Source organism: Peromyscus eremicus, chromosome 8b (genome assembly GCF_949786415.1).
Source record: "Peromyscus eremicus chromosome 8b, PerEre_H2_v1, whole genome shotgun sequence".
In the NCBI taxonomy this organism is placed as follows: Eukaryota; Metazoa; Chordata; class Mammalia; order Rodentia; family Cricetidae; genus Peromyscus; species Peromyscus eremicus.
In genome coordinates this window covers 42,700,234-42,715,110 of record NC_081424.1, presented here as the reverse complement: position 1 = coordinate 42,715,110, position 14,877 = coordinate 42,700,234, and the positions used below count along the sequence as shown (strand labels likewise).

General features: G+C 41.4%; 1 protein-coding gene across 1 annotated transcript in view; it reads right to left on the bottom strand.

Annotated features, from left to right (window-relative positions):
* Utrn (utrophin) overlaps positions 1 to 14,877 on the bottom strand; it is a 507,673-nt gene that overhangs the window by 268,620 nt on the left and 224,176 nt on the right. The window contains exons 44-48 of the mRNA XM_059272738.1: positions 14,554 to 14,689; positions 12,604 to 12,761; positions 9,261 to 9,328; positions 3,604 to 3,809; positions 1,064 to 1,181 (exon numbers count right to left, since the gene is read on the bottom strand). Coding sequence (XP_059128721.1) covers positions 1,064 to 1,181; positions 3,604 to 3,809; positions 9,261 to 9,328; positions 12,604 to 12,761; positions 14,554 to 14,689 — 686 coding nt within the window. The remainder of the gene's footprint in view (positions 1 to 1,063; positions 1,182 to 3,603; positions 3,810 to 9,260; positions 9,329 to 12,603; positions 12,762 to 14,553; positions 14,690 to 14,877) is intronic.

The following is a 14,877-nucleotide window of genomic DNA, read 5'->3' as shown; positions in this document are numbered from 1 at the left end:
AGATCTACAGTGGATTGACAGGGAATGGGGCTGTAGTAGGGAGTAAAGAGAGGAATCGGGGTCCACTGGGGAATACAGATGGGTGGGAAGGCTTCACAAAGGGGGGACACTTTAGCTGCTGAGTAATTCCACCTACGGAGAACAGACTGACATTGAAACAAAGAAATGAAAAAAGACAAATGTGAATAAAAAGTAAGTGGCTGGAAAGGTCAGGAGGTTTGAACAATGATCCAGAGCAGGCGGGGATCTGCAGGAGACAGGGGCTGAGGAAAAAGAATAGGAGAGCCACCAGACACCATTCTTAAGAATCCAAACTCGGTTCTGTGTGCTACACAAACAGAGGGACCTTAACTCAACCACTAACTCCAAACAGGGACATTAGTTTGTAAATATTTCATATGTTCATTTCATTGGTTGTTTAATTATCCCTTTAACTAAGTCATCCCCACATGAAGGCAACCACAAAGCACGTATGGAATGAATTCGGAGGTAAGTTTAGAAGAAATGGTGACACCCAGTTTCAGTGAGTGGAGAGAAATGGCAGAATGAATTGGTGTGACCACAGGTTTGGCTAGCTTTGTTCCATTGGATGTCTTTCAAAAAAAATCCTAACATAAGAGAAAAAAATCAAATGCATAAGAGTTCAGAAGGGAGGTATGAGGAGGCTTTAAAAAGATGAAAAGAGAAAGAGAGAGAGAGAGAGAGAGAGAGAGAGAGAGAGAGAGAGAGAGAGAGAGAACTATTTCCTCCTAAATGAAGAGTACCAATTACCAAATAACAATTTCTAGTAGAATAATCTTTGTAGCTGTGTGTGTCAACATTAAGGAAAGTGGCTGAGAATCCATAGAATACAGTGGCTGAGAATCTATAGAATACAGTGGTTGAGAATCTATAGAATATAGTGGCTGAGAATCTATAGAATACAGTGGTTGAGAATCTATAGAATATAGTGGCTGAGAATCTATAAAATATAGTGGTTGAGAATCTATAGAATATAGTGACAGAGAATCTATTGATTATAGTGGCTGAGAATCTATAGAATAGATTTTTTTATTTAACTTACGTTTTTCTGTGATTGCTGTTCTCACATCTGAACTGGAAGCTTTGTTTTTCAAATTTTGTGCCAATGTAAATACAAAATCAAGCTGAGGGTGGCGCTGTTCTAAATCAGCCTTCGTGATCTGTGAAGAGACGAGATCAACGGGGATTAAGGTGTCACACAACAGGACCCTGACCGTGTAAACGGGTTGGCTGGTAGCAACGGCGAGTTTTCTTCCTCTCAGGGGCAATGACACATCGGCAATGCAGCAGCAGAAGAGCAGGTAATCTGGAGTCAGAGGCCTTGGGTTCGAATCTCAGCTCTTTTACGAACCAACAGAGTAACCAGGAGAGGCATCGCCCTCTCCACACTGCACCTAGCTCAGTTACATCCAGTCTAAGGAGATTAAAAGAAGGAACTCTCCCCTGAAAATGCTCTGAAAACATCAGCAATGATTGCTGCTGACTCCTTGTGTACCTGCTCTGTATCAGGACACACATAACGAGCCCCTAGAACAGCAGTTCTCAACCCGTGGTTCATGACCCCTATGGCAAACCCTATCTCCAGAGATATTTATATCACGATTCATAACAGTAGCAAAATAGTTATTTCTTTATGAAGCAACAACAAAAATAATTTTATGGTTGGGGGTCACCACAACATGAGGAACTATATTAAAGGGTCTCAGCATTAAGAAGGTTGGGAATCATCGCCCTATAAGGATGAAAGTGGCGTATTAGAAAAGTAATAATTAGAATAACTGCAAATGAATCAACTTAGACATGAATCACCCTTATTTCATGGACTATGTGTCTTAGCTGATAAATAAGACAGGGGCTAAGAATTCCAGGAAGAGTCTATTTTAATTCCAGAACTAATAAATACCATAAAGATTAGAAAGCACAATTCACAGTTAGTACAAACAGTATGTCAAACGATTTGTCTAGCCATCTCGCTATGAGCTCACTAATTCTGTAGATTTCACTCACTCCTACAGGGACAAGTACTTCCAAATGAATGACTCACACTCCAGTCCTAGATCCCAGGGCACGTTTCTATGAATGCGGCTGACTCCCTTCCCTCGGCACAACAAATCCAAAAGTAAATTACTCAAATGCTCATTGGTGCTCCATTTTTCCTCCTTTCCATTTCCTCTGTTTAGAAACAGCATCGTCTCAGCCCCTTGCAAAGGGCTCTTTCTCTTGATTTAAGCATCTCTCGCCTCCCATCCATCCTCATCTGCTACTAAAGCAAAGCACTGTTATCAGCGGTTCCCAGCCACAATTCAGAAAACAAAAGGAAATGGGAAGTGATCTTGCCAACTGCTTATAGACTCTTAAGTCCACAGGGCTTTACAGAGCTTTACAAGCCCCTCCTCAAAGAATTAAGTTGCCTTTTCCAAAACATCACTTCCCAACAAAAAAAACAAACCAACAAAAACATCTCTTGCACAAATGTTGCCCCTAAAGTTCCCTATCAAACCCAAGCTGTCTGTCTGCTACATAGGATGGCATGCACATTATATCTCAAAATCCCACCTCCTGTTCCCATGGCTATAGAAGCAGTACCCCCTCCTCAGCCATGTCTCTAACACCTCTAACAGGTGACTGACACCTCCCTGTGACATTATTAGAAACTGCTTTGTCAGAGAAACCCGTCTGATTTTGGTGCTCACCTCCTTGACCTCTTAGAGCCATGGTTCTCAACCTTCCTAGTGCTGCAAACCCTTTAACACAGTTCCTCATGTTGTGGTGACCCCCAACCACAAAACTATTATAGTTGTTTCTTCATAATTTTGCAATTTCGCTACTGTTGTGTGAATATCTGATATGCAAGATATCTGACATGCGACCCCCGTGAAAGGGTAGAGGGGTCGGAACCCACACGTTGAGAACCACTGTCTCAGAAACTTGGGAGTTCTTGGTAACACGGAATAACTCAGCGCCTATCTCACCAGGCTGTTATGAGATAACACATGTGAAAATAAGACAATGTTCATCACACATTAAGCACTTAGTGGGCGTTAGCAATTGCTACTGTTTTATTGTGTATTTCTATCTAGAATATTCCTTTCAGTGCTGCTCCACAACAGATAACCTACTAAAGACGGAAAAACAGTTTTCCAAGTTGCTGCTATGAGATGGTCAATGTTCATTAAGAGGAAAAAAAAAAAAAAAAAAAAAAATATATATATATATATATATATATATATATATATATATAGTCAGAAGACATTCATTTCTAAGGTCAGAAATGAACTCATTATAAAACCAAACATGAAAACATACGTTTAGAAAGTATTCTATATCGTATTGGACATTAAATGGGAAGATGGCTAGCAGTTATGCTGTGCCCAGCTTTAAGGTACCAATGTTGGAGTTTTACACTGAGTCCTCAGTTCTGTTTGATCAATGGAGCTAAGAGAAGAAAAGCTTTCTCTTTGGAGTTAGCCCTGCTTGGCAGATAAGGAATACTTTAAAGCTTATTTTCTCAGCATTTAGGGTAAGCAAACGAGAACCATGGTGAGGGGGTTGCCTTGGCAAGCCTTTACATTCTGCACCTACTTTCATCCGGGAAACTGTCTTATTGATCTCCTCCACGTCTCCCACAGTGACAATGTTGGACTTCAGCATTTGGTCGATCAATACCAGCCAGTCGGCCAGTTCTGTGATGGTTTTATCTAGATCAGCAGGAACTGAGATCTCGGGGGCACGCAGAGGAGCATCCGATGCAGATGATACTAGCACCACCTTTTGGACACTGGGGTGAGCTGAAAGAAAAGATGCCACCAGACAGAAATAGTCAACAGGAGGTGGTGATCGTGATATGGAAGTGATGACACGCATATTTGTGTACTTCAATAAAATTTTGTTTCTCTAAGAAATTCTGATTTTTCAGCCGGGCGGTGGTGGCGCACGCCTTTAATCCCAGCACTCGGGAGGCAGAGGCAGGCGGATCTCTGTGAGTTCGAGGCCAGCCTGGGCTACCAAGTGAGTCCCAGGAAAGGCGCAAAGCTACACAGAGAAACCCTGTCTCGAAAAACCAAAAAAAAAAAAAAAAAAAGAAATTCTGATTTTTCATGCTGAAATGGCATGGCTTGAAATAACCACATGTATTTGAGAGCCAAAAATCGAATACAACACGGAGCCTCGCAAAATTCTAGGCCATCAATAATGTACATATGAGCAATACTAACACAAAAACAAATCAGTAGAAAAAGCACACCCACACAAAGAATGATAGAATTAGAAACATTATTTCATTGGGTCAAGGTATCTTATTTAATTATAAAGCCGATTTATTCCTAATCTTTCTGTTCTTTTTCATTTAACTTTACCACATGTGCATATCTCATTCCCTCCCTCTCTCCCTTCCTCCCTCCCTCCCTCCCTCCCTCCCTCCTTCCCTCCGTCTTTCTCATTCTCTGAGACACAGCATCTCAAAGGGCTGGAATTCTCTATGTAGACCAGCTAGCCTCATACTCATAGAGAACCACCTTCCTCTGCCTCCCGTGTTCTGGGACTAAAGGCCTGTGCTGCCATACCTGGACAGCGTATCTCATCCTTAACTAGTCACAACATGAATATCTATATAAGACTACACACAGGTGTTCACTGACTTTGTAACATCCTTTCCTTTAGCTGCACATGTAGACTTCTCCTGAAATCTATTCTCTACCAAGGGGCTTGGTGGTGGTGGTTTTTTACTCTTACTGGGGGGCCTGCCACTCAGCTCCGAACTAAATCACAAATGGAGGCTTATTTTTCCTTATGAATGCTCAGCCTTAGCTTGGCTTGTTTCCTTAACTTTAAATTAGCCCCACGTACCTTTTGCCTCTAGGCTTTTCCCATTCTCTTACTTCTGTATCTTACTCTTACTCCGTGACTTGCTGTGTGTGTAGCTGGGTGGCTGGCCCCTGGAGTCCTCCTCCTTCTCTGGCTGCTAGCCCTTCTCTATCTATTTCTCCCAGATTTCTCCCTCTGTATCTTCTCTCTGCCTGCCAACTCGGCCTATCCTTTCTCTTGCGATGCTATTGGTCATTTCTTTATTAGACTATCAGGTGTTTTACACAGGCACAGTAACACAGCTTCAGAGTTAAACAAATACAACATAAACAAAAGTAACACACCTTAAAATAACATTCCCCAACAGAGCTTAAAAGGAAAATCTTTTTGTGTATAGTGTTTTCCACATTTCTACTCTCTGACTTAGCAGAGATTTCCCAAAGTAGAATTACTGGATAGGACAACATTTTTAAATTCAAGTATTTAATTTCCTTGTGAAATAGAATTTACATATCCAATAACTAGCTGAACATCCTGCATCTACATCAACAGGGCTCGATCTTGGTGCACACAAATGCATACCTGTTTCCATTATTTTAATGGATTTATAATTAGAAATAAAAGTATTTTCATGCTGCTGAACCAAATGCGTAGATTTACTAACTGTGAGTTTGTCTTGTTTTTAAATCTGCTTCCTTATCAATTTGGATGACAAGTTAACCTCAGTGGTGAACGCCACGCTACTGTCTGGCCGTTGGTTTGGTTTGACTCTGTTTTGGAAGTGTGTATGTCCTCTCTCTTCCTTCCCCTCCTGCCTAACTCCTTCTGCTTTGTAAACACTTAAATCTTAACAACCTGAGGAAACCATGTTCATAAATCTTTCGGGGTGGGGTGGGGGAGGGAGGCAGTCCTATTTACTATCATTGTCTATGTGTGTGGAGGTGACAGCGTGGCTTTCAGGAGTCGGTTCTCACATTTCAGAGCAGTATCGTCACCTGTGGCACGATCTCACGTACCCTCCCCAAAGACAAGTATGAAATTCCGGTCTTCTCCAAAGATCTGATAAATGGTCTCTTATTCTGTGTTTTATCATTGTTGTTCTAGTTTTCGTTTACGTTATGTATATGGATGTTTTGCCTGGATATATACCTATACATCATGTGCATGCTTGATGCCCACAGAGGCCAGAAGAGAGCATCAGAGTCCCTAGGAACTGGAGTTACAGACTGTGGTGAGCCGCCAGTGTGGATGCTCGATATCCATCTTGGGTCCCCTGGAAAAGCAGCCAGTGTTCTAAACCACTAAGTGGTCCCTAGTTTTTGTTTCTTTTTTTTTTTCTTTTTTGTTTCGAGACAGGGTTTCTCTGTGTAGCTTTGGAGCCTGTCCTGGATCTCACTTTGTAGACCAGGCTGGCCTCGAACTCACAAAGATTCACCTGGCTCTGCCTCCCAAGTGCTGGGATTAAAGGCGTGTGCCACCACCACCCGGCTAGTTTTTGTTTCTTAATGATGAGAAGTTGACAGCTACATTGCTCTAGTTTCAATATAAGATGTAGTTAAGATAATACCTACATCTACCCAGGAACTACTATGAATTCAGTACAATTTTAATAAAAATCCCAACTGGTATGCATGCAGCTTGGCAAAACCACAGATGCAAATTTCTAGTTGGGCAGTAAGAAAGAAAGGATGCCCCCCCAACACACACACACACACACACACACACACACACACACACACACACGGCTTAAAGGAAATATTTGTGTAAGGAAATATGCCTTTCAGCTATTTAGTTATAGTTTTGAACAATGGTAACGGCCTCCCTATCTAATGAACTCAGACATTCAAACAGATGAACAGGATTGAAAAGCCATCGGGCGTAGGGGCAGAGAGACCTGACCTTGGAAGTGACAACATTACAGATGGATGCCGAAGAATTGACTGTTCAGCACACAGTGCTGCCTGGTAGCCAGTGTGGGGAAACGATGCCACAGAATTTGACCTCATGCTCATAAAGGAAAATTAGTTGCATTGAGGTCAAGGAGTGAAGGGCAAACACTATGACTGAGAGATTAAGATGCAAAAGAATATCTTTATGATTCCAGAGCACCTAAAACAGCCAGGCAAAGCAATTAATACACTATTTACATTCTAAAGTTCTGAGAAAAGCACCATAAACAGGTATTTTAAAAGTCTCTGAAAGACTAAGAGAAAAGGCATTTGCTATACACATGAAGTAATTAATTAATAGTCAAAACGCTTTTAATCTTTAATGCGCTGGACAAGGCAAGAGACAATCCACCACAGAGATACCAAGGAAAGCAGTTCAACCTGAAAACTGAAAAATTAAAGCAAACCACTTGGCAGTCACAGGCTGGCCAAGTGACAGCCAACAAAATCTGGCCTCCTTGTGCCCCTTCCAAGGTACCTGGCTCCTGGTAATACCACCATCACCACCACCATCATCACCATAGTTATTTGCTTTAAATGCTCTGCCAGGCACACAGTGGTGTACCATCACGGCTAGGTACTGCATCATCACTACAGACGAAACCCAGAAACACAAATGAGGACCTAGCTAACATCTGTGGAAATTGGATACTTAAGAGATTGTAAAAAGGTAAGCAATGTTACTTTCTTAATTTTCATCTTGCCAATACTATAAAACTACATTTTGTTAAAGCATAACATATTTCTTACTGTTCTTTTTAAACATATTGATAACCAACAATTTAGAAATTTCTTATGCTAAATGAAAGAAAAAGTGTGATTCCATTTGCCTGAGATACTCGAGATGAACTAATACATAGAAATGGCATGCACACGGATAGATACCAGAGGCTAGGAGCTGGGGTGAGCAGGTTGAGAAGCTGCTCAGAGGTCAAGACCTCTAATCTCAGAATAATGAAAATATTTTGGAGCTACACAGAGGTGGAGCTTGCACAACATTGTCAATGAACTAAAAGTTCTTGATTTATTTATTTTAAAAATGGTTCATTTTACTTTTAATATGATTTTAAAGGAAAAAAAAACCCACTAAACCAAAACATTATGTAAGGGCTGGTTCAGCAGCTAAGAGTTCATATTGCTCATGCAGAGGACCCAAGTTCAGTTTCAGCATCTATCAGGGAGAGCTCACAACGGCCAGTAGCTCCAGAGCCAGGGAATCTGGCCTCTTCTGGCCTCTCCAGGCACCCACACTCATGTACACATAACACAGAAACACACACAGATGCATAATTTAAAAAAACAGAATTTTTTAAGAGCAAAAACAGCGTGTAAAAGGAAAGTCACATTGAGATTGGCTTCAGGTCACAAACCTGCTCTATGGATGATTGTCTTAAGACAAACAAACCGCAAACCTAATGTAAAGTGGTTTTGCTATCAGTCCTCTATACATGTAAGTATGCAGACAAAGTTTCCCTGCTCTTTTGTCATAATGATGTTTTTAAAAAGATAAACTTCTGCAGCTGTACACAGTGCAGCAAATCCTTTCTTTATATTTGAATCAGCAAAATGTCAGTTCAAGTGTTTCTGATATGAATCAAGAAAACCAATCTAGCCACGGGGATTTCTGATGCAAGGTGCTGGGGAAAACAGGTCCTACAGAATACACACTGAGTCGTAAACAAGCCTCCATATCAAGAAGGGAACAGATATTTTTTTTGAATTCTCAGAAAACGAAAAGAGAAAAGGATAAAGAGGAGGCGGAAGAGGTAGAAATAGGAAAGGTGAGCACAGGTAGGAGGCAGCAGGTGGGCAGTGGAGTTGACGGAAGAGGTGGGAGAGATGTGGGGGGCAGTGAAGAAAAAGAAGAAAATGCCCAGCAGCAGCTGGCAAAGAGAAGTGGGTAGCTGGGGTGAACCACAGCTGAAGCTCTCCCAGGAGACTCACAGTTGGTGAGCAGAACAAGGTGGTTAGGAGAGTTTGCAAGGCAGTAGTGACTGTGGCTATGTGATCTACTTGGGACAGAGATAGAAGGAAATTAACAAAAATCATGAGAAAACACACAGTATTCTCCACATCTAAGGGAATAATATTTGCTAATGCACAGTTTCCAGGAAGTTGGAGCCTTCAAAACCCCACCCCGTGATCAGGGACAAATTATACACACTAAACACATGTTGTCAGGGTAGGTTATACCCAATGACTTGAAAAGCTGCATCTCTCTATTAAATTAACTTAATATGTTGCACCTAGCCTCTCTTGCACTCAGCAGGACTATGGCCATCCAGGTACTTCTTTGACTCAGAGAACCAAAAATCTCTTCAACCAAAAAAGTGATGATTGCACACACTGGGCATCCAAACAGTATGAATTCAGGATTATGAACAGCAATTATATGATTTTTTTCAATTGTTATTCTAATAGGATGCTCATACTGTAAATTTGTCCATGCTGATAAAAATAACCCCTAAAGAATAAATGGTGTCTTACCAGTAATCCTCGTCTGTGAGGCAGAGCAGGGCTCTTGGGTGCATGTCCTCAGCATGCCAGGCACCTCTCTGGATATCTGCAGCATCAAGCCAAACACAGAGAGAAAATAAAGATGGTCATATCTTCGAAAGTCAGCCACTCTTCTAGATGATAGCTCAGTCAGTTTTGTTTTGGTTACCGAAGCTTGCATGCCCACCTTAACTCTCCACTGTAATCTTACTTGAGCCATTCTGTCCCCTGACTTTAAGCTCAAGAATGCCAACCAATGCTCAGCTGTGACTCACTTGTACCACTGAAGCTGTCCACTCCCCTTGCAACTCAAATTCCTGCCTCACTAAGTATCCTTTACCGGATAGTTTTCTGTTCATCCATCAAATGCCATCACTGTACAAGATAAATCTTAGACCTTCCTATTCTTCATTTTCTATATGGAGTTTCCAGAGGCTAAAAACCCTCCCCGTTCCCCCAATAATATATAACTTCTGTTCAGCTCTCTGTCAAATGGATATTCAGACATATCCAAATCTCAATGCATGGTGTCTGTCTTCCCTGAAATGGCCTTTGTAAGCTTCTCTCAGGACTCTACCTGATCTTTCTGTATCAGTTCCTAGGATGACTCCATCCTTCCCTGCAGGATAGCTATGGGATCTTTCAAATGCAAATCTGTTTTAAAACAGCTGTCTATTTCCCTCAAAGTAGTGAATTCTTCTCAACATATTCTCAATGGACCAGGAGCTGGTCTCTGGAACTGTCACTCACATGTCTACTCTACGTCCTTCTAGGACACAAATGCACTTCATTGTGTCTCCTCTAGACTCCCCCACTTGCTACATTTCCCCCCTACAAAGCCCGTTCCTTCATCCCTCACCTGAGCAGTACTCATCTTTTATAAGTTAGCCTAGACAAGATCTCCTCCCACAGACCCTCTTTGGTTATCCTAAAGCAAGCTAAGTATCCCCTATATGTTTCTAGCTTCCAAATTTTAATTATTTAGTCTCTTTCTCTTATCCATGCCAAACCCACGAGGTGAAAAGCATTATCATTTTTCCTATATTCCTCATTCTTAAAATGGTGCCTTACATAAACCAGGGATGTAGTGAAAACCCACTAAGTATGTAACAGAATCGAATGAATGCAATATTCACAGAAGTCCTTAACATGTGTAAGATTCCCCACACAGTAAACATTGTTTTGCCTTGCATGTCATAATTCTACAAAGTAGACAATATTAAAATCTATATTAATCCAATTCCTGCATAATAGAAGCTTCAATTTTATCTAGCGCAGTGCTCCCAAACTGACTGCCATACCCTTTTCTCTACAACACAAACCAACACAGTCTTGTTCAATAAAAATGTATGCTCTGGTTGAATATATACAAATGGATTTGGCAAGTGACATGGGAGCCAATATGTCTGGAGAGGAGGGCAGGAAAGAGAGCATCAGATAAAGTCAGAGGTAACAGTAAGGCAGCCAGCGAGGGGCCTTATAAATCACAGTAAGGACAACGGCTTTACTCCCAGTAAGATAGAAAATCGTTAGTGAACATTGTTCATGGGAGGTACTGGATCTCACTTATATCTTAACAAAGCTCAGTGCTTTGCCGAGATGATGCTGAGAAAGGGTAGCAGAAGAGACCAGGGAGGAGGGCTTTTCCAGAGATGATGGTGAACTGGGACAAGTCAGCAGCAGTACAAACTAGTGAAATGTAGGCCAATTTATACTATTTTTTTTCCAACATAAGGAAAGCTGAAGCAATTATGCAGAAACATTCATGGCCAATCAACACCTAGAGATCAGAATTATGCCCTCATCTGCCTTATCACATGTAGCTATCTACCAATCCTTCAAATCATCCTCAAGTACATGGAAGAAGCCAATGGCAGTGACTTCAAAGAATTAGTGTGAGTGTGTGTGTGTGTGTGTGTGTGTGTGTGTAAGAAAGGGAAGAGTTGTCTCTTTACTGACATAGAATTCACATTTATAATTTATGTGCCATAAAAATGACTCAGGATCTCTGATTTCAGAATAATAAGGACATATATGCCATTAACTGAGGGATGAGCTATACATTTAGGTACACAAGAAAGGTAGAAACCAGGAATCCAGTTTAAGATTTGAGACACCTATTAGATATCCAAGCAGACATAGAACAGGTCACTGATCATGCAAGTGTAGAGTACACAGAAAGGTCCAGGCCAGAGATGCAGCTAAGTGACCTCCTGGGCAATAAGTCATTAATTAATCACAGAGACTGGGATCTAAAAGGCATATATATATATGATACAGGATAATCCCACTTCCTTCTTCATCTCTTTTCTTCTTCAAGTTTCTCTTCCTCCTTTCTTCTTATTCTCTTCTTTTTGAGGTAGGATCTTACTATGTAACCCAGGCTGACTTTGACTATATCCTCCTCCTGTCTTAGCCTCCCAAATGTCAGAGCTAAAGATGTAGGCCAACACATTCGCCATGACTTCCAGTTGGACAGGATGGAAACAGAGTAAAGTGACTGACAGCCAAGTGCAAGACACACTCATCCAATGTCTCACAAGGACCACAGACAGACATGGATCCAGTGGGTACCCGGACAAAATAAAAAGAATCCTGGGATTTCATCCACCTTGAACCATTTCCACCACAAAGCCAAGTAATCATATAAGGAAACAACTCTCATCTTAGTGTAATTTTTGTCAGATGTCATTCAATTCCACCGGATCCTAATAATAAATACATACAGAAGGAATAAAATCACCAAAACCAGACATGGGAAAGTCATGTTTGACATCAAGAAGCTATTCTAAGGTCTTTGTTTTCAGAATGCAAGTACTGGCATTTTATTGCCAAATTCCAACAGACATTCATAACTTGGTGTGCTACATACTATACAGATCCCCCTAGGACAAAGAACCCAGCGTACAATAGAAACTGTTCTTTCAGAATACATGTAATGATGGGTGCAGAAATACAGAACTGTAGAGAGCTGAGTAGGCACAAGGATGCGGGAAGCAGCAGCGAGAGAACAATTCTTTAGTCATAACATCAACAAACACGGACCAGCCTGGAAAGATGCTTGCCACCAAGCCTGACAACCTGAGTTTGACAACTTGAATTCGATCCCTGGAATCAACAGTAGAAGAAAAGAACCAACTCCCAAAAGTTGTCCCCTTATCTACGGTACATTCTCTCTCTCTCTCTCTCTCTCTCTCTCTCTCTCTCACACACACACACACACACACACACACACACACACACACACACACACACATACACACACACACACAGAGAGCAAAAAGTGTAATTCTAAGCATCAACAGACATGAGAAACATGGTACAGAATTCCCACACGCACACCTTGTTCCACATCACGTTCGCGTTTCTCAAGCTTTCCGCAAGTTTATCTCTTTCGCGCAAACTCAGATTTTTCTCTGAAAGCACTTCCAGTTCAGCTCTGTTCAGCCATTTGAGGTTCTCAGCCTGAATGTCCATCTCTTGGGCTAAGTCCTGAAAATGTCATCAGAAGACAGTGGTTAGAAGGTCCTGAGGGCAGGTTATAGAAGCATACTAGAACTCTCAGGAAAATACTCTTATAAATCGGGGTCCGTGCTTCTTAAATGGAAAGCAAGCTTCCTCAAAGTGTTAACACGCTCTCACTGACGGAGCACAGACATAGACTCATGTGCATGCTTGTGTATACGCGCGCACAAACACATTTTTTGTGTTTTTTATTATTTTTAATTAGATGTATTTGTTGGTGGGTAGGTATGTACGTTGAGTCCAGAGACTAAAAGAGAGCATCAGATTCCTTAAAGTTAGAGTTCCAGGCAGTTGCAGAGACGGCCTGCCTGACTTGGGTGCTAGGAATCGAACTCGGGTCCTTTGCAGGAGCAGTTAGTGCTCTGACCTGCTGGGCCATCTCTCCAGGCCCAACACACACTCTCTTATTTTCATTCATTCCCTGCCCACCCTTCACCAGGATCATACAATATATACACTGTTAATTTAAGGTTCATTTCTGATCGCCGCCTTACTTCTCCATTGGAACACACTATTCTATCCTTTGTAAATCTTTCAAATACTTTACCAACAGGACATTTGAAGAAAATTCTTCACTCTTTAGGTAATGTAGGAATATTGGGTAGCCTCATACTTCAAGGAAAAAAATTTAATAAATAATTGCCATGTCTATCCCATCATTGCTAAAAGTTTCTTTCTCAATTTTGACCATACTTCGCTATGGGCAAAACGTCTACTCAAGCCGGGCGGTGGTGGTGCACGCCTTTAATCCCAGCACTTGGGAGGCAGAGCCAGGCGGATCTCTGTGAGTTCGAGGCCGGCCTGGGCTACCAAGTGAGTTCCAGGAAAGGCGCAAAGCTACATGGAGAAACCCTGTCTCGAAAAACCAAAAAAAAAAAAAAAAGTCTACTCAAATTGGTAATTACTTTTTGAGTATAGTTTTACATGTGGCAGTTTTACAGAGGGCAAGTTTTGGGAGTCAGTTCTCTCCTTCCACCTTACTTAAGTAGGGTTTCTCTTGTACTGAGTACTCCAAGCTAGCTGGCCCCTATGCTTCTGTGTAATTCTCCTGTGTCTACCTAGCAGCTGGCTGTAGGAATGCCCACACTACAGAGGCATACCATCACTTCCAGAGTTATTACAAAGGTAGAAGATGGAATCTGGTCATCAGACTATCACGGTGAATGTTATCCGATGTACCATCTTGCCAGCTCCATGATTTTCTCTGGAAAATAGATTCTGCTCACTGTTCTACTATTAATGTCTCATTTCTTAACACAAACTACAAACGCCTGTGGACATGAAGAGTCACAGAGATTTGGTAGTTAGATGTCTATATATCGTCACATATTTTTATAGACAGTGTGTGTGTGCATGTGTGCACACGTGCAGATGTACAACTACTACAAATTCCCATTGGCTGCAAATCAACAAAGGAAATCTGACTGCTGAACTGTAACACTAAGTCTATTTCCAGCTGCAATGAGCTAATAGCGCAACACCTAGGATTTTCTCCTAAAAGCCACCATGATAAATTATAATCAGAAATTACCTTCTAAATCTAAAAGTAAAAACTATACTTCATGGCTGCATTGTATTCTAAGTCACTTTACAACATTCAAAATCTTCTAATCTAATATCAAGGCCCTGGCTACTTATCTTTTGCTTGATCTCTGCATGACCAAAATGGCGGCTGTTGCTTCAGCCAAAACTGTCTCATTCCTAAAGGGCAATCGTCCTGCATCAGAAGACTCTGGAAATCTAGAGACAAACTCCTTACTGTTAACTCCTGTGGGTTTTCCTCGGGGTCAGAGGATGATCTCTTCTGCACAGAGCTCTCCACCTTTGTCAGCCAGCAGACAAACTCATCCAGCCGTCTCCTGTAGCCAAGCACCTGCTTACTTTCTCCTTTCAACCTAAGAGAACACAGTGTGGAAAGAGTGACAGCCATCACTGAGTAAGCAGAACAGTATATATTTGGTTTTGGAAATCCTGACCCCATAACCCCAACAGAAATAATAATTATATTAAGTATATGCTTTTAAGTTAATATTAACAGCCATGTATACAGACTATTACACTAAAGATTATATGGATGACTAAA